At 42.9% G+C, this 26,753-nt stretch overlaps 2 protein-coding genes across 2 annotated transcripts in view; both read left to right on the forward strand.

Moving 5' to 3' along the window:
* The window catches only part of fibcd1b (fibrinogen C domain containing 1b), a gene marked incomplete at both ends in the record, with an annotated part of 248,771 nt that overhangs the window by 161,058 nt on the left and 60,960 nt on the right, over positions 1-26,753 (forward strand). The window contains one exon of the mRNA XM_084046141.1: positions 19,694-19,790. Coding sequence (XP_083902267.1) covers positions 19,694-19,790 — 97 coding nt within the window. The remainder of the gene's footprint in view (positions 1-19,693; positions 19,791-26,753) is intronic.
* Positions 11,771-12,796, forward strand: LOC311037077 (sphingolipid delta(4)-desaturase DES1-like; the record flags this gene model as incomplete). Its single annotated transcript, XM_084046144.1, has 1 exon — positions 11,771-12,796. The coding sequence occupies one exon, from the start codon at positions 11,771-11,773 to the stop codon at positions 12,740-12,742; it is 972 nt and encodes a 323-aa protein (XP_083902270.1). The 3' UTR covers positions 12,743-12,796.

The raw sequence follows: 26,753 nt of genomic DNA on the forward strand, positions 1-26,753 counted from the left end.
AGGCTGTTAGTTAAGCTGTGATAAATCTGTCCTTACGCACAACAGGGAATTTCAGCTGGAGGGCTAGGGTTAAGTTATGAGAGATCGATGTTAACATTTTGGCCTGAGTGTATAGCGCCAGAGGAGAAGTCATGGGATCGGTTCAAGTAAGGATTGATCCTCTAATAGCGAACGTGAATGCGCCCACCGAGTTTCATGGCAATTCTCCAGTAAGACTTTGAGATATATATATTGGGTGTAATCAGATATTCTTTATGCAAGGGTGGCACTAGAAGAAAAGGCCTTTTTAGTCACTAAAATCATTAGGGTTTGTCCTCTTGGCAGCATTAAAGTGCACTGCAATTCTATCAGTATTCTTTTTTTTAACCCATTAAGACCTGGAACTGTCATTTTTAGATTTGAGCTAAAAAAGCATTATTTTAGGCTTTGAGCTATTCAAAGATAGCAGATATCCAAGCTCATAGCGCGGCACCGAGTGCCGCGCTATGAGCTTGTAGATCTGCTATTTTTTCTTAATCGTGAAAATGTGTGCAAATCTTTGAATATATATATTTTTTTTTAAAGCGAACATTTTTAACTAGGGATGTCCGATTTTATCGGCCTCCCGATATTATCGGCCGATATTAGCATAAAAATTGATATCGGGAAAATATCGGTATCGGTTTTTGAAAAAAAAATAAAATTTTTTTTTTTTTTTTTTTTTTTTTGATTTATAAATAAGTTACAGGAGTTCTTACTGTATATGGTGTGTGTGATATGAAATTTGAGCTTACCCTAATCACAATAATCCCCGCATATATCGGTATCGGTTGATATCGGTATCGGTAATTAAGAGTTGGACAATATCGGTATATCGGTTATCGGTAAAAAAGCCAATATCGGACAACCCTATTTTTAACTCAAATCTTTGCTTCTGGGGGGTCCCTGGAACTAAATATTTTGATGGGGGTCCGCGGCCAAATACATATAATTTTGGGGGTCCTTGACATGAAAAAGATTGAGCACCACTGATATAGAAACATACGTTTTTCAGAAAACTGTTGAGATTTAGGAGACATGTAGAATCAGCTTCAGGTCTCAATGGGTTAAAGTGCACTGCAAAGTCTATGGCAATTCTATCAGTATTATTTTTTTTAAATATGTTGTTTGGTAGCAAAGTGGTGGACAGAGGTAATATGTTGTGAACAGCAAACAGATGTCAGCATCAAACATGGCTTCATAACAGAGCTCTGCGTTGTGATCAACACAGAGGTAGAAAGAGACATTATGAATGGGGGCGGGGGGACCTTGTATGTCCAAAACCGTTCCTTTGATATTATTACTTTAAAAACATTTGAAAATTGTGAAAACGCGTGAGCTTGTAGATCTACTATCTACCTTTTGTGCAACACTTCAATGTATGATGAAGTAGGGCATTAATTTATGGGGGGAAAAAACACAACAATTTGAGATATGAGGTTTCAGCTCGACAGCAACAAAATGATGGAGAGTATACAGTAATTAGTGGATTTTCCAGCTCTGAAGCGTCTCCTTTGTATAAACAGGCCTGAAGACAGCTGGGGAAGTGAGAGATGGGAATAATTTGGTTGGGGGCCTGTCTGGTGCAGTTAACCAAAAACCACTTACACAGTAAAGTCCTCTGCATTTATTTATCCATTGGTAATTCTGAGAGTACATACAGATGTAACCAAATAGCCCATTTGGTTACATACTTACATTTGTACACAGAGTTAAATTATTCATGTGTGTGTGTGTGTTTGTTGTATCTCTGTGGCTCTTTATTGCACATCTTTTAGGGACATATGTTTACAGTGATGCTAAATGGTCGATATGAGTTACTTTTGCCAGAGTTCGCCACAGAGACAGCGGCTGCTTAGGCCACTTAACAGGTTTTCAAAGTGGGGGCCGCGGTGGAGTACTGTTCCTTTTTTATTATTATCAAAAAGAACGAATTTAAATAGTGAAACTAGCAGATCTACTGTGTAAGCTCACAATGCAATGCAATGTGACGCAGGATACAAATAGGCATTTTTCCTCTTTGTCTCAACATTCCAGAATACCTCAGAGTAACATACTTCTGCGAGAAAGTAGTTATGAGCTTGTAGATTGTCTATTTTCACTACTTTTGTGTGACACTCTTGAAGTAGGGCATAATTTACGAAAAAAACCCATAACAAGTTGAAGTTGTTGATATGGAGATACAAGGTTTCTGCCTGACAACAACGATGTAGAACAACGTATATGAAACCTATAACTTCAGAGAAAACTGGATCAAGTCAGAACACGGACAGTGATCTTTGATGAACGCTGATGGATAAAAAAAGTTCTCAAACGTATTTAATGTCGAGGCTATTTGGCTGCAGACCCCCATCTGAGAAGATATGTTGTGCCACGGTCCCACATACGAGAAGATCTGTGTTAACACATGTCTAAGTTATTTCAAATAATTTAAGAAATAGCCGATCATGTAGATCGGCTAAACTTATTTTGATGCTATATGTTATTGGCCCCCCTGGAACCCCCACCCAAGGGACCCCTGGGCCCACTTCGAGAACCACCGATATAGAGAAAGACAGCGGAAACCAGAGTGATATGGAGGACTGGAAGAAAACAGAAAGAAAAAGAAAACAGACTGGACTGGGGAAAAAAAAATAAAGCAAAGCACGAAACAGCCTCCATTACTACTCTGCACTGTACCGTGTATCAACACGGAAATACTCTGCCTGCAGTTGTTGTTATCGATTCTGTCGCTCAATTTGAAGACAGTTCTGCGCCCGGCGGTCTCCACCTTTCCTCCGACCCTTCAATAACAATGGCCGCTGCTGCTGAGTCAAAGCCTGCTGTTCTCAGCTGGGCACAGCTAATACAGTGTGTGACCAGATTATCATGTCTCCCACTACTACTACTACTACAACACCCCCAGCCAAACACAACCTACTGTATACTCTGTTTGTGTGTGTGTGTGTGTGTGTGTGTGTGTGTGTGTGTGTGTGTGTGTGTGTGTGTGTGTGTGTGTGTGTGTGCGTGTGTGCGTGCGTGCGTGCGTGCGTGCGTGCGTGCGTGCGTGCGTGCGTGCGTGCGTGCGTGTGTGCGTGCGTGCGTGCGTGTGCGTGTGTGTGAGAGAGTTTTAATTGACAAATACATATACTGACTTTGATTTTATTAGTGATCTGATAGATCACTAATAAAATCCAAGTCGGTATATGCATTTGCATCATCGATATATCTATCTATCTATCTATCTATCTATCTATCTATCTATCTATCTATCTATCTATCTATCTATCTATCTATCTATCTATCTATCTATCTATCTATCTATCTATCTATCTATCTGTCTATCTAATACATGACTATACATTTGTGTGAAAAGGATGAAACACAAAAAGCTTGAGCTTATTTCCATTGTGGCCCTTTGAGAGAGAGAGAGGGAGAAGGAGGGGGAGAGACAGAGAGAGCGAGAGAGAGAGAGATGCAGACAGAAAGCGAAAGATGGAGAGAAACCGAGACACAAATAGAGAGAGAGAGAGATGTGCACTTATGCACACATTTACATAATACGCACTTAAAGACATTCTCCACTGGGAGAAGCCTTGATTGGGCAGCTGATTCCTGCATCTTTTACAGATGAAATTGGAGCGCTGGCTGTTTTTCTTCCTCTCTACAGCAGAGCTCACCGGTCCATCAAAACCACACGGCTTGTTTCTCTCCACTCTGCATTTTATGCCGCAGTGCTGCTGACCAGCATCCAGTGCATCATGTCATGTATGAGTAACCATGATGCAAGAAGAGTTGAAAGTGGCATTGATGGCTAGCTGCTCAAATGCCTCGTGCCTGCACAACAAAAAAGAGGGAAAAAAGAGAATGTTTTTCATGCATCGGTGAAAATTGCCTGAAGCAGGAAGATTATGTGCACTGCAACATCTCTGCTACACCCCTGCAATTAAGCTAATCCACATGTTTTATATTGTATATGCATTCACTGCTACACCCCCCTCAATCCCCCCCCCACGCACGCACGCACGCACGCGCGCACGCACGCACGCACACACACACACACACACACACACACACACACACACACACACACACACACACACACACACACACACACACACACACACACACACACACACACACACACACACACACACACACACACAGTTGCAAACATGGTTCATACAAAAACACAAGATAATTAAATAAATAAACAATTTATTTTTGGCATACTTTTGGCAACTTTTTAAACGTTGTGTGAGCTTGTAAATCTGCTTTTACTGGTCATTGTTCGACCAAGCCCCCAGGGACTTAAAGGAATTGTTCACCCAAAACATTTTTTTTCCTATCGATTAGTCACCCCATGGAGATTTGAATTCATGGATATTTTTTTGTTTTTGTCGCATTCCTAAGTCAATAATTTGATGACCAGCGGACCGGTAGGAGACACAAAGGAGACTGTTTGTGTCTCCTACCAGAACCACTGGCGGTCATCAAATTATTGACTTAGGAATGCGACAAAAACAAAAAAATATCCATGAATTCAAGTCCCCATGGGGTGACTAATCGATAGAAAAAAAATGCATTTTGGGGGCATTTTTGTTAACCACCTTTAAGTGGTTAACAAACAATCGGAGATAACGTGCGCCCATTGACACATGAATATACATACCTCCCCTACAGCCATTGACACATGAATATATATACCTTCCCTACAGCCATTAACACATGAATATACTGACCTCGCCTACAACCATCAAGACATGAATATACAGACCTCCTACGCATTAGCAATACCTCAGCACACAGTCGCACGTAATGCAAATCAACCCCCCCCTCTGCCTCCCGGGCCATGACCTTTGACCTCCATCTGGAGACAATACAGTAAATGGTGTGTGAAAGGAAATGATCGCCGCCCGTGTGGGTCGGCCGCTCCGTGTCATCGCTCGCACTCTGCCCTGCAGGGTCAATGTGCAATTACACCTGAGAGGGCTTCTGCAGTCTTACACTACACAACAGTATCGTGCTGGAAGAAAACACTCTAACATTTTCAAAATGTGTCAAAGCTCACAACGCGCATTGTGAGCAGCTATTTTCAAATAGACAAATGATAAAATATCGCTTTAAAATAGGGTTGATGTGGGTTTTGTGAACTTGTCCTCCCTTATTTTTCCCCTTTTTTTTTTCAAATCGAACTTGGTTAGTTACTAAAGTCTAATTTATAGTACGTTGCACTCTAGTGTTAGACTGTCTCCAGCCCCTGAATCGCTATAGCCTCGCATTCAGGCCTCTGACGAGTGACGCTGTAGAAGGCGAGGTTTTCTCGGTTAAAAAATCTAACCGGCGGCCCGGGCCCGATCGGGATAATCCAGTAAGAACCAATCGCTAAAGAGAGCCACTTTGGCCACGCCCCCATCTCAGAAAACGGCTGCACTGAGAGGGCTTTCAGACTGAATACTGGAGTGAAACGGAAAGAAAATTCAGGCTGAGTGTCAGGCTACTCTAGTAATGGTCACTGAAAATAACTTTTGTTTTCAACCTCACAACTCGACTCATCGCACACGACACCATCGTACAACAAAGTACAAAGGCCTAAGGCTGGCTGATGCACATCAAGGAACTCTACAAATTGGAAATGGATGATATGAAGACAACAAATTATAGCTGCATTCATTGAACATGAAGTATTGTCCTCCTAATGATGTTCCTTTGTAGAAGATTAGATGGGGTTTGGTTGTTATGTATTCTTTGTAGTTTGGAATTATTTTCTTTCTTATTTTTATTCAGTGTTCATCACCAGAGAGCACTCGTGTATCTCAGAGCTTTGTCATGACAAATGTCTGTATCTATATCTATCCAGAAAGGTCTTGTTTGGTTTTGTTTTGTTTAGTTTTGCTCGGTGTCTTGATAACATGAGCCGGATATTGTTCTGCAAAACGCTGCAGACATTTTGAATAGATTGAGTCATCATCTGCTTACAACCAAATACAAAAGAGAAATGTGTCATTTAGTTTGCCGTGAATGACGGGAGGCAATTTATTTTTTTAGTGTTGTTTAGATCAGTGGTTCTCAAACTTTTTCATGTCATGGACCTCCAAATCAATATGAAAATATGTGTCAGGGACCCCCATAAAAGATTTGTGTTGCTAAAATATTTCAAAATGATTCAACATTTTTCACACTTTTTGAGTCTTTGAAAATGGCAGATGCGTTATAATCTTGAAAATTGTCTATTTTCAAATAGCCGATGTATAGCGGGTTAAAGTGGTTGATTTTGATGCTATATTAACTCATTTAGCTGGGGACTCCCTGGAACCCCCTCAAGGACCCCTGAGGGTCCCCTGTTTTTAGAGGGAGGACTATGTATGTGTAGAGTAGTGATGCGCGGGTCAGGTTTTTATTAACCGCCCCGCACGGGAGCCCAACCAGCCCCAACATGTCCCGCAAAAATTATGTAAATCAACGACCCGGCCCGTCCCGAAACCCGCCAAAAAAATATAAATAATAAGGGAGCCGGCTTTTCAACACACACAAGCAAATCCATTCAATTGCTTTCCAGAAAGAGAGAGAGGGAGAGAAAGACCGCGTGCATGAGAGAGAGAGAAAGAGAGAGCAAGAGAGAGAAGATACTGGGATTATTTATTTTTTTACCGTGGGTTGACCGGGTTGACCCCGCCTCGCCCGCCCCGCGATAATTGCGTCGTAATCTATTACCCGTCCGCCCGCCCCGCGGTTCAACCCGCGGGACCTGCGGGCTATACGGGGTCGGCCCCGCGGCATCATCACTAGTGTAGAGGAGGTTTCCGGTGGCATTTCATGAATCCCTTCCACCTCCACCTCCCCATGCTGCACCTAATGCACCAAGAGAAATGGAGTGGAGAGTAAGAAGGAGTGGAAGTGTTGTGGGTTGAAAAACACCTCTATACATTACGTTCTATCACCAGAGAGGTCTATACTCCATTTACACTCCATTCTCCACTTCTCCAGTTAGCCTTCAGGTTATATGGATGAGAGGGGGGGGGGGGGAGAAAGGTCGGATGAACAAAGAGGGTTATATACTACCCCTATACTACAGAGGGTCTTCAACAGGGGGTCCGGGGGCCCCTAGAGGGGTCCCTCCTCCACCAAATCTTTGTTTGATAGGGACCTTTTTTTTTTACACTAACCACTTGAACCCTGGCCTTCCTATTCTGAGGGTAATATTAGCCGAAAATAGCAGATCTACAAGCTCACAACGCCTCGCGCTGCGAGGCGTTGTGAGCTTGTAGATCGGCTATTTCCGGCGAAGAGGTTTGGTGTAGTGGGGGGAAAAACAGCAGACCAATTACAGAGCCAACGGTCAAGTTTACAAAGTATTGAAGGTTCAAGTGGTTAAATGTCATTTAACATGAATGCAATATGTAGTGGGGGTCCCTGCTTTATCTCTCTCTCTCTCTCTCTCAGCTAGGGGGTCCTTGGCCTGAAAAATATTGAAGACCACTGCTATACTACAGTAGCCATGTGGTTAGAGTGTCCGCACTGAGATTGTGAGGTTGGGGTTCAATACCCGGGCAGGCGGGTCATACCAAAGACTATAAAAGTGGGATCCAATGCCTCCTTGCGTGGCACTCAGCCTCAAGCGTTGGATTGGTGTGTCCCTGTGACATACTAGCATCATGTCCAGGGCGTGTACTTGTAAATCAAGCTGCCTCAAGCTCACAATGCGTCGCAATGCGACGCATTGTGAGCCTTCAGATCTGCTATTTTTTTTAAAAATGGTATACATTTGAAAACGTGAAATGGGACATTCTGCAAAATGAGTACTTTTACTTTTGGTACTTTGGTACTACATTTTGATGCCAATAATTTTGTACTTTTGCTCAAGTACATTTGGAATTCCGGACTTTTACTTGTGACAGAGTATTTCTATATTTTATTGATACTTTTACTAAGTTTGAGTACGTTTTCCACCACTGTCAGTTAGTCATGTAACTGAGTACACATGTCTGAGTGATGACTTACTGTTCTTTTGTGTCCATCATCACAATTCGACTTGAGTGCCATCGGTACCTGCATTCCTAAATGGCCAGGAATGTCTTTGAGTAAACACTTCAGTCTCTAATCGATTTAAGATGGGAGATCAGATGGGGATATATATTATTTTACAAGAAAGTGTGTTGAAATGACTACAATTGTTTGGTTGTTGTCACCTTGCAGTGAGGTTCAACCACAATAGATTTCTTTGTATCAAATACCCATCGCTGAAGGTAACAATGTAGTTTTCAGGCCACTAGGCGATAACTGTAAAGCACAGTTGGGACATAATGGTCCCCGCAATGTTGGTACTGTATCACACATTGTTCCAGAATGCACACACAACCGTGCATTCTTCCAACTTGCACAAGAGGATGCCACAAGCACTCGCACATTCTTCCAACAATGCGTACGAGGACACACAAACACACAGGTGACAGGACACATGAGTCGGTGGGCTGTTGGTCTGACGTTTTGTGTTTATTGGCCCAAATGTCTGTCTGGCTTGAAATCAATGTAAACAACTTTGTTGAGTTTGGACAAGAAATAAACACTGGCAAACAACATTCCGCCCAGAGGAATTGAAGCAGTTCAGGCCACAAAAGCAGCACAAATATCAGCACAAATAAGGCCAACTGTAACCATAGAATGGAAGAAAACTAAAGGGCAAATAGATGCATTGTGTAAATATTTGTTGAGGCTCTACCAGAGAGGGATTTCATACCATGCGCGGGCGGCATTGTTTTGTCTCTGCTACTGGAAGTCATATCTTTGCTGACTCGCAGTGGTTAACGGCTTAGAACGCTTTGTTTACATTCCTACCTTGAACTGGGACCTCGTCACTGGCTCTGTTGTCATCACAGTTCTAGAACTGTAATATCTGAGCTAATGATTCTTTGGAAGTTACGGTAATTTGCTGTTATCTCTGTAGAGATTTAGCCTAATCTGTAGTTGATGTTTTTTTTTACGGCATGGCCTCGAAGGGGTTGGCCTTCTATAATGTCTATAACAGTGATTCTCAAAGTGGGGTCTAGGGACCCTCAGGGTTTCCTTGAGGAGGTTCCAAATGGTCCCTTACGGGTCTATAACTCTGAGAGAGTACAAATAGAACCCAGAAGAGGTCCATAACTCTCAGAGTTATGGGAGTCTTTTAAATAAAATACAAAGTTTTAGAACCATGGTCTATAATCTCTTTATGTCCCCCATATCTGTATGTCTATGTATGCCCCCTCCAAAAGCCAAAATATGGAGTTTCTGCCCAAATGTGGAGATGACTGCCATCACACTGAATACCACAGAGTGCCCTACCCCTCCCTAATTTTAGTACTGACTGCACAGGGAAGCCACAGCGTTATTAGACCCTGTCTTGTTCATGGAGAACAATTAATGTGTGTGGAGAACCTAATCAACTGTGTTATGTTTGATCCATGTAGGCTAAATGCATCTGTTAGAGCCGATAACAAGGACAGGGGGTCAAGAGAGTGAATGCCGGGGACGGCAGCAGTGGCACAAAGACTAAACAGCTCTCATGTAGTAAAGTAATGTCTGAATGTTGTTTCAGTTCTCTGTTGTCTTTTTCCCCTCCTTGCTGATACAGCAGTCCAAGCCAAAGATTCTGTTCGATTGTGGCCTGTGGTGGAAAGATTCTATTCCACTCTAGGTGAAGCATAAAATGTTTTTTTATTGAGGAAGATGGCAGCATAGAAAGCAAGCAGCAGCATCTGGTTGACAGCTCAGGTCAAAAGGGCATTTTGTTGGCCCCAGAGCACGCTCCAACCCTTTCCACTGTCCTGTGTCCTCTGTTCTCTCCCCTGTGTTCTAATTCTCAAAACCAATTTCAGAGACTTCTTGTGTCCCTTATGCACTATTCCGGCATTAGTAAGCCACCTTAATGGTCATATTGTATAGGTCGGCATATTATACTAATAGACATTATAAGAACAATGTTAAAGGGGGTGTAAGTGATTGATTGATTGATTGATTGATTGATTGATTGAATACTCTATTAGTCAGAAATGTAAACAGCATGTAGTACAGTCAGCCATTAAGGCTAAAAGGCCTTACACTAAGTCCTGGGACTTGTTTCCATTGAGGTCCAATGTGGTATCTTTTTGTGATATATTTTTGTTAAAATAAGTGTTAATAGTTCGACATTGTAATCATTGCTATAGAGCAGGGGTCCGAAACACTTAGCCGGAAATAGCCGCTCTAGATCACAACGCCTCGAGCTGCAAGGCGTTGTGAGCTTGTATATCGAGTACTTTCGGCAAAGGTTTGGTGTAGAGGGAAAAAAGAGCAGACCAAGTACAGAGCCACGGCTCAAGTTTACCAAGTATTGGGGGTTAAAGTGGTAAAACATTAACATGAATCCAAATACACTAAAGATATTTGTGCTTTCAAACAAGTCTATGAAGCTATCTTCTATCTATAAAAAAAATAAATCTGCAACTCAACTGTATAGCAGAGACTGGGGGGTCCCTGCTGTTTCTCTCTATCAGCTAAGGGGTCCTTGACCTGTAAAACATTGAACAAACACTCACAGTTTTTCAAGTGGGTCCTGATCCAGAAAAAGGTTGGAAACCACTGATGTACATAACTTAAATCACGCTCTTCTACAAGCAAGCCGTAAAATAGATGTAGCAAAAAAAGAAAACAAAAACAAACAAAAAAAGACCAACATGAATGTATAATTTGCGAGAGGTTTCATAGGGTAAGAAATGTATTCATTTGCTAGATTAGACAACAACAATAAACATGCTGGAGGAACTGAAAACATCTAAATGGATTTTCACGGCAAGTCTAAATTAGATTTGTCAGAAATCGACTCTCTTCTCGACTGTTCAGTTTGCAGTGTATTAAAAACCGAGAAATACTGTCAAAGACATGCACACTGCAAGTTGTTTGATGCCCATGCAGATGATTGCTGCCTTGGAAATGTAGTGCTTGTGAGTTTATACTGTACATTACATTACATTGCAATCCATAAATGGTGGAGCAGAAATAATGTGATGTTTGTTTTCTGTAGTTAACTCTCAACCATATATATAGGCAGTGATTCGCCACGCTTTAAAATGCATCTATATATATACAATTTGAATCCTGCGCCATGTCGGTTGTCTTTATGTATGTAGCCAGTGTGACGTAATCTGACATCACGCCAGTGTGACGTAATCTCACGACAGCATGACATCACGCATGACATCACATCCTACCTATAAATTCTAGGATGCCGTCAGATCGCACCAGTTCGACGGCTTCCATAGTGGGTTTTGGTCATTGGAGAGGTGATGCACGTCACCTCTTTCTGAAGTGGGTACTTTCAAAGCCTGCCGTGGATTTAGGAGAGCACAAAACTCTCTCTCACACTGTGAGGTGCCTGTAAGGTGGCACTGCAAAGTGAACGACGCGTCACGCTCTGTACCATGTGGAAATGTCCTCGGTTTACGCCCAAATATGGAAATGACTGACGTCGCAGTACTGACGTCATAGTACTGATGTCATAGTACTGACGTCATAGTACTGATGTCATAGTACTGACGTCATAGTACTGATGTCATAGTACTGATGTCATAGATTGTGCTTTATATAAAGGGCAACAATAAACATGAGGTCAAAAAGTTACTGCCACATCAAATTCAAGTACTTTTCAAGTCTGAGAGAAGAGAGGGCTGTCTGGCATGGTCTGTTAGATAACAGCGTTTGTCAGGGGAGCATATCTTTCCATTTTAAACATTGAGATTCATTCTTTAAACAAAACGAAATGGGAAACCGGGTGACCCGAGAGGATTATGAGTGGGTCTACACCGAGCAGCCTCACGCCGACAGGAGGAAGGAGATTCTGGCCAAATACCCAGAGATCAAGTCTCTGATGGCGCCCGACCCCAGACTGAAATGGATTGTTTGCATGATGGTGGCCGTCCAGTTCATGGCGTTCTACCTGGTCAAAGACTTGGGTTGGATATGGGTCTTAGTCTGGGCGTACGCCTTCGGAGGCTGCATCAATCACTCGATGACCCTCGCCATTCACGAGATCACGCACAACACCGCCTTTGGCAACAACAAGCCCATGTGGAACCGCTACTTTGCCATGTTCGCCAACCTCCCCATCGGGCTGCCCTACTCCGCCTCCTTCAAGCGCTACCACCTGGACCACCACCGCTACCTGGGCGGCGACGGCGTGGACGTGGACATCCCCACCGACTTCGAAGGCTGGTTCTTCTGCACGCCCTGCCGCAAGCTCGTCTGGGTCATCCTCCAGCCGCTGTTCTACGCCGTCCGGCCCCTCGCGATCAACCCCAAGCCGATCACGCGGCTGGAGTTGGTCAACGCGGCCGTCCAGCTCTCGTTCGACGTGGCGCTGTACTCTCTGTGGGGCGCCAAGCCCGTGGTCTACATGTTGGCCGGCTCCATGCTGGGGATGGGCCTGCATCCCATCTCTGGCCACTTCATCGCCGAGCACTACATGTTCCTCAAGGGCCACGAGACCTACTCCTACTACGGCTGTCTCAACCTGCTCACCTTCAACGTGGGCTACCACAACGAGCACCACGACTTCCCCAGCATCCCGGGACGCAGGCTGCCCCTGGTGAAGCAGATCGCGGCGGAGTACTACGACGATCTGCCTCACTACACGTCGTGGGTGAAGGTCCTCTATGACTTCATCATGGACGACACGCTCAGCCCTTACTCCCGTGTAAAGAGGACGCTAAAGGGAGACGTCAAAGAAGAGTAAAATTGCTGATTTATCTCCGCCAGGCCGAAGGCAAAAGGGGGAGGATTATGTTGTTGCCCCCCTCTGTGTGTGTGTGTCTGTTTGTTCAGGGCTAGTCTTGTTAGTATTTCTTGTGCACACTGCTAGGAGGCCAATGAAGTACCTCCACAGATTTTGTATGTTAAAACTTAAATTGTTTAGCGGACGTGAATGGTGATCAAATCTGGCTGAAACCTGTCACGTGTCATAGATACGTGTCATAGATACATCATAGATCAGTGGTTCTCAACCTTCTCAGGCTGTGACCCCCCAAAATAACTATATTTGAACTGGGGACCCCCCACCCTGACAAGCACTTGGAATGTAATAGTTGAGGCATAACATGTTGTTTGACTCCACAGATAAATATTGTGAAAATAGCAGATTTACAACTGACAACTGACTGACATCATAGACTTTCCCAATACTGTACGTCGTAGATATATCGTACGTGACTGACATCATAGACTTGACTTAGACCCAAATAGGGAGTGCACGCAAAGGCGTTGTGAGCCTGATCGGCTGTCTTTGACAGGCGGCGCCTGTCAAAGACAGCCTGTCAGGGCGTTGGCACCGTCGAGCGACAAAGTGTAAATTAGGCTTCATTCTGCCTGTTAGACAGTGTATAGATTGGTACCACATTGAGCCAGATAGTCCAATTCCTTTTTTCTTTTTTGTCTGTGGGTGTGTAGATCCAGCCGTAAAATAGTCAGTGGTAAAAACACTAATTATCTGTGTCGACTTGTAAGCACTATGAGCGTGGGTGCACAGTTCTATTCTATGTATTATCTGCCTTTTTATTTTACTGCGAAATGGTTGACAGTAATGTCAAGTACAGTAAGCTGTGAGTCACAGTCACTGGGATAATGCCAGACCACATTAATAATAATATTTACCATGACACGGTATTATTTGGTTGATTTATAAAAGTACATCTCTGATGACTGACTAAGATTTGCACGACTAGCCTTGAAATGTATCCCACTTTATTTCTCTCGCATGCACGCACGTACGCGCGCACACACGCACGCACGCACGCACGCACGCACGCACGCACGCACGCACGCACGCACGCACGCACGCACACACACACACACACACACACACACACACACACACACACACACACACACACACACACACACACACACACACACACACACACACACACACACACACACACACACACACACACACACACACACTAATGCTTTTGTAATATAACCACATGACTGATATGAGCAGAGAATTCCATTCAAATGGTTGTTGTTTTGTTTGTCTGTTGTTCATTGTTTTTGATGTAAAGCGTCCTTGGGTTTATGAAAGGTGCTATATAAATTCAAGCTATTATTATTATTTTGTTAAATAGCAGGGCTGGTGACATGTATACCAAACCTGTAAAAAGGGAGTGACACTGAAGAATAGACAGCTGTACACACTGCACACACACACACACACACACACACACACACACACACACACACGCACACGCACACGCGCAGACACAGTCAGTTCTATCGATGATTATGCTGATTATGATGTGGTAAAACAGAAACTGATGCTATCAGCTTAATAGTTGACTCACTCAACAACAGTACTATAATCTAGAGTACATTACAATGTAAATATGCTGAATCATCATCAACTACAATGTAATCAGTGCATGCTGCTTCATCAGTCAACAACAATACTACAATGCAAACATGCTGCATCATCAAAACAAAGTCTAAAGCAAAAAGCACTACTATTCGTATCCAACAAAAATAACTACTCAAATAGAATGTTAGTAATTGAAAGTTACATTCATTAATTATGTATGGTAGGAAGTGATCGAGACATCTAAAAAATGGGTCCGTCCGTCCGTCTGTCTGTCTGTCTGTGTAATAGTTTGACACAGTCTTGTTTAGCTGATTCAACTGTTAGTAATTATCAGAAAAGTGTTAAGAGAACCTGATGAAAAATGCTCAGGTACCTTTTATCTTAACTATTGCTGTGAAAATAGCTCTGTCTACTGTTATGTATAAGGATGTTCTACTCATTAAATCTCCTTTGAATTAGCTGGGGACAAGCCATATTGCTTCATTCATTGAAATCTGATTAAAACGTTTTAATCAACTGGACTGCAATGTAAGACGGCTAAAATGGCATTTAAATTGGGTTAGTGTAAGTATAAGTAGCCTAGCTGCTTATAAGATTGCACTAATGGCTGTCTTACAAGAGCTGCATGGTCGGTGTTGAACAGAGTTCTAACATGTTTTGTCATGTGTTATATTATTTAGTTATTTAAGTGGACGTTGGACTCATTTCCAAAGTCTAAATAATATAACACATGACAAACATGTTAAACAGCTTATGCAAGTCCTACATTTATGTGTGCTGTGCAGGGCAGACGACTTCAGACCCAGAATGATTTAACTTCTCATGTACATTTGCATGTTACACTATATGAGCAATTTGTCTACGTGAATTTGTGTGATAAATGGAACAAGGGAGGAGTGGGAAGCTAAATATAGTGGAGAATATTGCCCTGTGCACACAGACTGGCTTTGAATATACTCTAGTAATGCTTCAATTTACTTAGTTTATGCCTAATTCATACTTAATTTATGCTTGATTTGTAGTTAGTACTTAGTTGTGCTGGAAATAGCCAATATACAAACTCATAATGCGTTGTGAGCTTGTAGCATGGTCTATTTACGGCACACAACACAAAGTTTAAATCTGGCTTAAATCCCACACGGCACCTGGCATCTTTGGACACTCTCAATAGCAATTCATTTGGAACACATCTTTAATTACTCTCTCGGGTGGCTCTCAGGTGAAGGGACCTGCAAACAATGGAATTTGTGCTTGAGTGAGTGCTTTGAAAGTCCCGGGAATCTGGACGAAAAATCTGACTGCTTTATATTTTAAGGGAACGAACCTGGGGCCTCGAAATAGGGTGGACAGGGGGGGCTGTCATCTCTTGACACTGCAGACCATTAATTCTCAACTCTTTTTAATTTCAAGGACCCCCATTTGATATGATTTTTATCCCTGACACCCCAATATACACAGTAACAATCCTCAGTGTTAATTTGGTTTGAACCAAGGGGCAAGGCTGAGATATTTACGATGAGGCCGACAAAATGGCCAGAGTGGCGCTGTTTTACCCTGCGCCGACCTGTGGGTTCAGAAAGAATTTATTTAAGTGAATGGGTTTTTTGACAAACTTTAGACTAGATTTTCTTACTGTAATAAAAATTGTCATAAATTCTATATGCTTCCAGTCGCTAGTTTAAAGTCTCCTTTCAATCATCAGGATATGCGTTTTGCTAAATTATGGTTCTATTTATTATAAAATTGACGATAAAGTAGGCTATTCTCTAGGAGGGGCGGGATGATTTGATTGACACGCTACACAACCAATAGCATTCATTCCCCGCCCCCCCGCTCTTGATTGACAAGTTACCCAACCAATAATGGTCTGAACTCATTCTGACGCGTATTGAAAGATGGCGGACCTACAGTCTTGCAGCAAAGGCTTCATTTTCGGTCTGTAGAAAGCAGCGGAGGGGGTTTGTCCATCTCATTTATACAGTCTATGGTTTGAACAGCCACAGCCTGTTCAAACCACTGCTGCGCCCTCGACCTGGCATGCGATACAGGAGTAAGAGAGCACTAACAAGAGACATGTGGCAGAGTTTTTATTTAGCAACTGTCAGGCTGCTGAACAACAAAACCTAAGCTTGTCGCCTGTGCTTGACTGATTTGCACTATACTGATGCACATATTATGTTTTGGGTCTTCCTTTAGGACTTCTAAGCTACATGATGATACTGACATGCACTTTATTGAATGCACTACATGTGATTTAGGACCTCTTTAAATTGCATGATGCTGATTTTTAACATGATGCTATTTTCTTTTTTTTGTGCTCTTTTTTGTTTTCCGTTCTTTACTTCGAATTCTCTTTTTACTCCTTGAACTTCAAATGTGAAAGCATGCACGAACAAGAGTTTCACCTCACTTTTACCTGTAACTGTATACAAGTTGATTGATTGATCGACCAACATTTTATTACATTCATACACTCTCTGAGTTACAGACCCGTAAAGGTCTGTTCAGTTCCCAACTATAAGTCATTTATCTTGGGACTGCATGGAAACCCCCTCAAGGACCCCTGAGGGTCCCCTAACACTGTGTTTAGAACTGCTGGTTCTGTGGAGCATGGAGGGACTACGGTCTCCCGGAAGATATGGAGGAGAAGCTCACTCACATCCGTGGGGAAAGTGTGTGTGTGGGGGGGGTGGGGGGGGGGATTACAGTGACGATAATGATGGAAAACAGTGACGTTAATGGGAGTTTTGTGAGGTGGAAAGAGCAGACGGTAACCATAGTGACAGGGAGGATGATGAAGATGAAGATGATGATAGCGGTGGGGACTTTATGACAGTGAAGATGATGGCATTCCCCCCCCCCTGAGGGCTTGTATTCTGGATGGATGTTATAAAGCACTATTTTATTACTGCTGGGTGGGAACCTTGTATGTCCCAACAAGTGACTTTTCAGGAGATGGGGGGGGGGGGTACGTTCCAATGGATCAAGCGTAGTTATTATCAGTGGTGCAAAGAAACTATGTACATTTACTTAAGTTCTGTACTTAAGTACAATTTTGAGGTATTTGTACTTTACTTGAGTATTTCCAATTTTCAGTTCTTTTGCTTCTACTCCACTACATCTCAGGGGCAAATATAAATATATACCTTTATTCCACTACAATTATTTGAAAACTTTAGTTTCTAGTTACTTTGTAGATTTGGATTATTATTACAAAACATACATTAACCACTTCAGCCTATACATTTCACCCATTTGAAAATAGCCGATCTACAAGCTCACAATGCTCGCTTTTAGCATGACAGCCTTGTGCAATGAAGTAGGGCGTTAATTTACTGGGAAAAACATGAAAATATGGAGATGCAAGGTTTCTAACCCAACAACAGCGACGTACTGTATTGTTTGTGGCGTGCAGGGGTCCTTGTGATACTGTCTGTTCGGGGATCATCCATGCTGAACATAAACGGTTGTCAGGGAATTGCCTTGTGTCGTTTTAAGACAAACACGACCTTCACGTCACACAAAGCGGCAGACTCCATTTTCCATTTGCATGTATTTCCTCCTGCACATTTCCTCCTACCACATTTCCAATTTCACTCCATCTATAGCTGGAGACTGGAGTGTCAGCACTTCTCATGTGGGCAGGATGTTTCGCAGAGTGATATAGATATGCTACACTCATAACGCATGCACGCGCACGCGCGCGCGCACTCACACACACACACACACACACACACACACACACACACACACACACACACACACACACACACACACACACACACACACACACATACCGACTCATAATTCACATGCACGTCACAGCATTTGTGTGCACACATGCATGCCCACACGCGCGTGCACATACACCCTCATCACACTGACACACACACACGTGCACGCACTCTCTCACACACACTCACACACACACACACACACACACACACACACACACACACACACACACACACACACACACACACACACACACACACACACACACACACACACACACACACACACACACAGAGAGAGAGCCAACGCTAATACAATACACTACTGTACCAAATATAATCCCTGCCACAAATAAATAACGCATTTCGTTTCTCACATTGAATGACTTTCAATAACTTCCTCCTCCCACGTATAGTTTTTCAACACATCGCTTGGCTTGGCTTGATAGTATTTCATGAATCACCGGTTATAGAAATATAGAAAAGATTATTGTATTTGCCTATTGACCGTATATTTGCAATTTCTATAGACCCTATCACAAATATAAATCTTGTTTCTGTGCTTTGCAATTGCAGGCACGCAGAGACACCATGGTGGCTTTGTTTTGAACTCAATCAAGTTTTTTTCCGCTTATTTGCTGGCATGCCGTTTTAGTGGGTCTAGTGCATCTACATTATTAATCTTTGAAGGAATAATAATTTCTGACTTTGAGAGAGAGAGAGAGAGAGAGAGAGAGAGAGAGAGAGAATAGATTAACAATGCTCTTAAAGTCCAGCTCTTCTGACCGGCAGACAGAGTGACGTTGCATGACTCATAATTGAGAAAGGTGCGTTATTGGCTTAGAGCAGTGGTTCTTAAAGGTTTCATGACATGCTGGTTTCGTGGTCATTCAAACGTGTATTAAAAGGTTTTAACTGAAAAATCCACTCCATAATCATAGCGCGATGAATGGACTGTGACATCAAAGTCCACGGGCCAATCACAGCGCTTTTCTGAGCTTTATTATAATTGTGTAATTGAGGTCAGAAAACCAAAACAAAATGGGGGTGAAAAAATGAAATAAATACATTTGATGTCATGAAACCTTTAAAGTGGTGTCCATGGAGCCCCAGGGGTCTTTGACGGTTTTCCATGGTCTCTCCGGCTAAATTATCGACACTTAAGGTCATTACACACCGGCGATTATGCGAATATACGCAAAATTCTGACTCATTCCGAATAATTAAGACGCTTTTTCGCTTTTTCGCTCCATGGAAGCTTGCATTGACTTTATAAGGTTTTTTTTTAAAAACGTATTATTCGCATGAAAAAAAATTGCCCCCGGTGTGTAAGGAGCTTTAGGAACCAAATGGACCCTTTCCGGGTCTATAACTCAGAGAGTGTACAGATGGAACCAAATGGACCCTTACACGGGTCCATTTGGTTCCATCTGTGCTCTCTCTCTCTCTGAGTTACATGGGGTCCGTGGCCTAATAATGTATACCAAACCCCGGGGGCCCTTGACATGAAAAAAAGCTTGAGAATGAATGACTTTTAGAGGTGAATCACATGTGAAAGCTGGAAACCCTTTTAAAACGTTGCTTATCTTTGGCTGTGTAGGTGTTCCAGCGCAGAGAGGATGGCACAGTCAACTTCTTCAGAGATTGGGACTCCTACCGCGAGGGATTTGGCAAGATCACCGGTGAACACTGGCTCGGTAAGTGGCTCAGGCTGTGTCTGGGAGAGGGAGGGGATTGTGTGTGTGTGTGTGTGTGTGTGTGTGTGTGTGCGTGTGTGTGTGTGTGCGTGTGCGCGTGATTGCTCGTGTGTGCGTTTGCTTGCACGTGTTTGGCTCTGTGTGTCTTGTGTGCTGTGCAGGCGTGCACACACACACCAGCTATTAACCCATTCAATCCGGAAACGCATCTGTGTCATTTTAGATGTCTTTGGCTATTCAAAAAGAGCAGATATGCAAGCTCATAACTACGAGTTTGTCGACCTGCTGTTTTTTGAAAAATCGTGAAAATGTGTGCAAATCTTTGAATATACATATATATTTTTTATAGCGAACATTAAGTCTTCTAAATCCTAACAGTATTTTTGGGGAAAAAAACGTATGTTGCTATATATCAGTGGTTCTCAAACTTTTTTCATGTCAAGGACCCCCAAAATGATATGTATTTGTCTTAAAAATTACACCGATGCGTTCCCGGTCTTAATGGGTTAATGTGCCACTCGTGTGCCACATGCGGCGGCAAGTCAGTCCCATCTGGCCCGCAGCAACACCGTTCAGAACCCTAGAAAGTCATTTCAGAATGTGGAGAGAAACACACACACACACACACACACACACACACACACACACACACACACACACACACACACACACACACACACACACACACACACACACACACACACACACACAGCCTGAAACTGATGGAAAGCTGGCAAAACCGGAGAGGATTTCTCACTCACTCACACCGTGCAACTCCTCCATGGTCTTCACTGACATAATAACTGTGTCTCTCTCAGTGGTACTACTGGTTACTGCCCTTGTCAGTTGTGATTTGCTGTACAACATCATGGATGCAGAGGGCAGACGAGGAATCCGTAACGCTGTTTTTTTTGGGGTTATGCTTCCGTTGGCATGCTGCCGTATAGCCAGAGGCGTTATGTGTTCCGATTGTCCGTTCGTCTGTCTTTCCTAGCGATTCCCCCATCAGACCTTTTCTGGATGCAGGGCCCCACAGTGGTTTGCGGTCCTCCCATGTCACCCCTTAATACGGCAGCCGATCCTTGGTTTTGTTTTTCGGATGGGAACATCGAGGTTGCCAGTTCGATCCCGGGCTCCCCCAGAGTTAGTGCCGAAGTGTCCTTGAGCAAGACACTGAACCCCTAATTGTTCCCGATGAGCAGGTTGGTGCCTTGCATGGTTTCCTCCGCCATCGGTGTATGAATGTGTGTGTGGATGGGTGAATGTAATGCACAATCTATGTAAAGCGCTTTGGATAAAAGCACTATATAAATGCACCATTTACCATTTTTACACTCCCAGAGTTACAGAGTTAAAGGCTCCATTCAGAACCCCTCAAGGAATCCAGAGGGTCCCTGGACCCCACTTTTGAGAAGAATATATATATATATATTTTAGGTATTGTAGTGCAGGGGCCTGTTTTCAACAGCCAGCATCCTATGAACAATGAAGACGGGACCTCCAATTTTTATTTTCTCAAGCTTCCGAGCTACGATCGTAATCCATGCAAGAAACACCTCTGTTTTAATCGCGCACGCACGCACGCACGCACGCACGCACGCACGCACGCACGCACGCACGCACGCACGCACGCACGCACGCACGCACGCACGCACGCACGCACGCACGCACGCACGCACGCACGCACGCACACACACACACACACACACACACACACACACACACACACACACACACACACACACACACACACACACACACACACACGTGAGAATTAGAGCCATTACCAGACATTCCCTTTCCCTATTTCCATGTGCTGTACCAGGGTGTGACATCAATGTAGCTAAAAGGATCAGGTTGGAAAATGCCTCATACAATTTACAATTTACAAATTAGGCATTCATCCAGAGCGATTTACATTAAGCAAGGTACACAAGAGGTAATACATTAAATGCATAGAAATAGTAATCTAGGATCATAGGTAAACCAAGAACCTATCATCAGTCTAAACCAGTGATTCTCAACCATTTTAATTTCAAGGACCCCCCAGTTTGACATGCATTAGGCTACGGACCCCCATTTAATGGCATTTATATTTATGCATTTATATGACCCCAATTCATATTGTAAAATCAATGTTAATTTAACTCTGAGAGTGTACACTCTCAGAGTTACAGACTCATAAGGGTCCATTTGGTTCCTGTCCATCATTTAGCTGGGGACCCCCTGGAACCCCCTCAAGTACCCTTGGGGGTCCCCGGAACCCACTTTGAGAACCAGTATAATATCAAAAAATTAATAATATGTACATTGAAACTACGTATACACTATAGGATGCCAGGTTTTAGGTACTTTACTTTAACAGGCTCAACGGACAGACAGCAGCCAGGCGTCTTTGATCAGAAAGTATTTTTGTTCCAGGTAACAAACTGCTGCTTGCTAGGCCTTAGATATAGTAGTTAGTCACAAGGAAGATGCAAGACTTTCCAAGTTAGTGTGTGTGGGTGTGCGTGTGCGTGTGCGTGTGTGTGCGTGCACGTGTCGATTACCTAGATACACAACAGGTGTATCTAGGACGGTAATCGACGCGTGCGCGCGCACACACCCAGCTCTGCGTCTAATGTTTTGACTCATCTATTTGGCTCCTAGCTGCTTCATGCATGAATGCATTGCTGTCCATGGCTGTGTCGCAACAGTGAAATGAGAAGATGACACCAGTCTGTCAGCATGGCCACATATCTAATGATGATGCATTGCCTCACAGGCTAGCCAGGGTTCATTGCTTAGGTAACAACTTGGAGTGCAAGGGGAAAAGAAGAAGAAAGAAAGAAACAAATCTAAAATATGATTTAGTGGAGAATAAACAGAAACAAATGAGCCAGTATACAGGTAATTTAATGTGCATATTTAACAACTTTATGTGGTGTGCTCACACCCGGGAAACTCTGGTCTACAAATCAAACCAACTGTAATGTTCTATCTTCTGAAGAAGTGTGGGGACAAAACAGCGGTGTTTAAATGAACTGTCACCGTTCTTCTAACCCATGAGACTATCTCCACAAACTCTTATCTCAGTATGTCAGCAATACCACTGCGGAAGAACACAGATTGCCGGAGCAAGTGCTACTGACCTCTGTATGCTAGAATAAATCTGCCACTCCAGAATGCACTCTTGGTGCCTTTTGGTGCCATAGAAGAAGCATTCCGTAAGTGAATGATTCTCCCACTTATCCTCTATAATGTTGCAGTCATGACGCCATAGACGCCACTATAGGAACAGCTCCGTAGTATAGAATCAGAAGACCGTAGAGAAAGCTTGCATAAATATACATAGGCTACTTGTAGACTCGAAATGACTCATCTAATATAGGCTTGTTTTATTCATGATATCCTGCCCTTGCGTATCTCTTATACATATAGTGAGATAGACAGTCACAGAGACGGATAGACCGGTAGATGGATAGACAGATGGAAAGATATACGAAAGGACAGACAGACAGACAGACAGACAGACAGACAGACAGACAGACAGACAGACAGACAGACAGACAGACGTGACAAACTTGAGCTCAGGTGCAGTTGTGCTTCTTTCTACGCATATAGGAGCATTTGCCCACTGTGTGTATATTAGGCCCACATCGTTTATGGGGATAAATGGCCACCTAACTCTCTCCACGACCCTGAGGACAATTACATAGTGTGGCTGGGGTGGGGGGAGAAAAAACAGAAGAGTTTGTGTTTTAGAGTGCTGGCCAGATCCTCTTGGTTGGTTCGTACACTATGTATGAGAACACGGAGGGGAATGTGGAGAGCTCAGGGCTTTAAGCAGAGCTGCGGACTGCATTCGGATGAGGCGATGGGCCACTTTGAACCTTTGCTTGAGTGCCTTGCTTATTCAGAAGGTGCTGTTGTCTCGTCACCCCCATCATCGATTACCCTCGGGGTAAAAATGAAAAATGGATCGGCGCTCGCCGGCGGCCTAGAGGAAAAAAAAAGAAATGTCATTTGCGGCTGTGGGTCCAGACCTATTTCTCTCTCTTGCTAATAATACTATACCAGCCTCCCAACTCCAAAGATCTCTTAGATATTCTTAACAGTAGTGTTTTCTCCCAGGATTCTTGCCTCTTAACTTTCACTCCCACTTTGACCACATGAACCCTATAGCTTCAGTGGTGGAAAGTAACTGAGTACATTTACTCAAGTACTGTACTTGAATACAACTTTGAGGTTGTTGTTTTTTTCATTACTGGGGTATTAAAATTTTCCGAGACATTATACTTCTTCTACACTACATCTGAGATGTAAATATTGTACTTTTTACTCCACTACATTTATTTTAAAACGTTACTAGTTACTCTGTAGATGTAGACTATTAATACAAAACTATTCAAAAATAGCTGATCTACAAGCTCACACCACGTGACATAGAACTGCTATCTTCGGGGGTAGGAGGGTAAAATTGACACATTTTTAACTCTCTTCAAAACTTTTGAGAGATTTTGTTCAAACACATATAATGTGTTTGACGTTTGAAGTTATTATACCGAACCAATGAATTAGTGTTAACAAGAGCTTAATAATATTAACACGTTGTTGGAGCCTTTTGAACACCGGTTCCAGTAACAGTTCTGGACATAATTGCAGGCACGGCATTTTTTTTAAAATATATATATCACATTTCAACAACAAGGCAATTCAATGCGCTTTACACAAAACATCAAGCAAAGGAAACACAATTATAAAATGACATTAGGATGCATAAAGCAAAATAAGTTAAAACAATCACAGATGCAATTACGGTGCAGAAGAGAAATAAAATAAAATAAAAACTTGATCAAAGGCAGCGGCAAACAGAAAGGTCTTAGTTGTGAAAGGAATAAGAGTGGCAGCAGACCTGCAGTTTTTCTGGGAGTTTGTTACATATATGTGGTTGACATCAGTGGTGTGAAGTACATTTACTCAAGCACTGTACTTAAGTAAAAATGTTGAGGTACTTTTACTCCACTACAATTATCTGAAAACTTTAGTTACTAGTTATACTTTGTAGATTTTAATTGAAAAAAAAACATACATTAACCTCTTCAGCCCTATATACATGTACATTTCGGCCATTTGAAAATAGACGATCTATAAGCTCACAATGAGTCACATTGTGGGCTTGCAGATCTGCTATTTTCCAAATATTTTTTATACATTTTATATATATATATTTGAAATCTTGTGAAATGGGGCATTCTGCATAACGAGTACTTTAACTTTTGGTACTTTAAGTGTATTTTGATGCCAGTACTTTTGTACTTTTACTCAAGTAAATTTTGAATTCCAGACAGTAACTTGTGTTTCTACTTTTTCCACCACTGCTCATTTGTGATGACCAGCAGCTTGTCAGTCAGCCAGGCTCAGGGCAGGCTGAAGAGAAACACATTTAGGCCTTTGTGGTTGTCAGGAACTAAATATTGTTGACGGAATCACCCTGGTGAACAGATTTTCCTAATCAATGTCCGCTGAGCTTCACCAAAACCACTGAAACACACACACACACACACACACACCACACACACACACACACACACACACACACACACACACACACACACACACACACACACACACACACACACACACACACACACACACACACACACACACACACACACACACACACGTGAACTGTAATCCTGTGGGATTTGCAGTCTGCATGCCTGTCAGTGTGGCTGTCTCTCTCTCTCTCTCTCTCCCTCCCTCCCTCTAATTTATTTATTGGGTGATTGATACAGTACAGTACACGTCATACATTTTTGATAAGGAACCACCGAAGCGTAACGAATGTGGGCACTCTGCCTCTTCTACCCACACACTATTACAGTACTTGGTTTATTTATGTTTTTATTTATTTGTTTGTTTGTTTTTACAGTGGCAGAAAAAAAGAATATCTCCATATACAGTACTTTTGCATATCCTTTTTTCTTTTTTCTTTCTTTTTTTGTGTGAAGTGAATACATTCACACATGCAGGTATAATGATTAAATGAAAAACATCTGATGATGGATTATGTGCATGTCTATAAAGACGTACTAAGATCATTCGTTTTGTACATTTTCCACTCTACGTACTTCTGAAACAACGCTTTTTGAGCTTGTCGATCTGATACGTTTGAATGCTTTTGAATTTGAATCCTGAAAAGTAACAGTTTTGGACATGGTTTCCACCCAACATGGTTTCCACCCAACAGAGACGTTGTATCGCTCTCTCTCACATACACATATCGTTACGAAAGGACCCGCCCCCGCCTGCCTCTGATTGGCCTACCGGCTTTTTCCTCCGTGGTGGAAAAATAATGCTCGTGGCCCTATCGGTACATAACTCGAACGGCGCTGAGTCGGCTCTAGCAGACTTCGCAACGCTCGGCGCGGCGACTCGCTCGACTCTGGCTCGCTCGTCATATCGCGTACGCACTGGCCTACAAGTGGGCGCGCCTTCAGATCAGGAAGCAGGCCGCGCTTTACCCAATCGAATGTAGTGGGCGGGATTTACGTGTCCGCCGATCCTTCCCCACTAGAAACAAACCGAAACTCATTTAAAAATAGCGTCCTCGGAGCAGACAAAACCACGGAAAGATATTCACATTTTAACTTGCTCTTTCATCATAGAAACAAGTGGGCTTATAACCAAAACCATCCATGTTCTCTGGGAGAAGTGGTGTTAGTGTTCCGTGTAGAAATATTGTTAGTGGGAATGAAAACATAGTCGCACCACCGGAAGTGACAGGCTGAAGGCAGACGAAAACCCCGGTTTCCTTGCGCACGGGTGCTATGTCGACTTCCTCCCAGAGCCAACTGAGATAGTAAAAAACAGCAGAGGGCGCTGTTTTTCCTTTTCATTTGGCGATGGGTTCCCAGATTGGTTCTCACCAAGTGGGCTGAGTGGTCTGCCTCGCTGGGGGTGACAAAAACTATGCCTTAA

This window comes from Gymnoscopelus microlampas (assembly GCF_963454915.1).
Source record: "Gymnoscopelus microlampas genome assembly, chromosome: 21".
Lineage (NCBI taxonomy): Eukaryota > Metazoa > Chordata > Actinopteri > Myctophiformes > Myctophidae > Gymnoscopelus > Gymnoscopelus microlampas.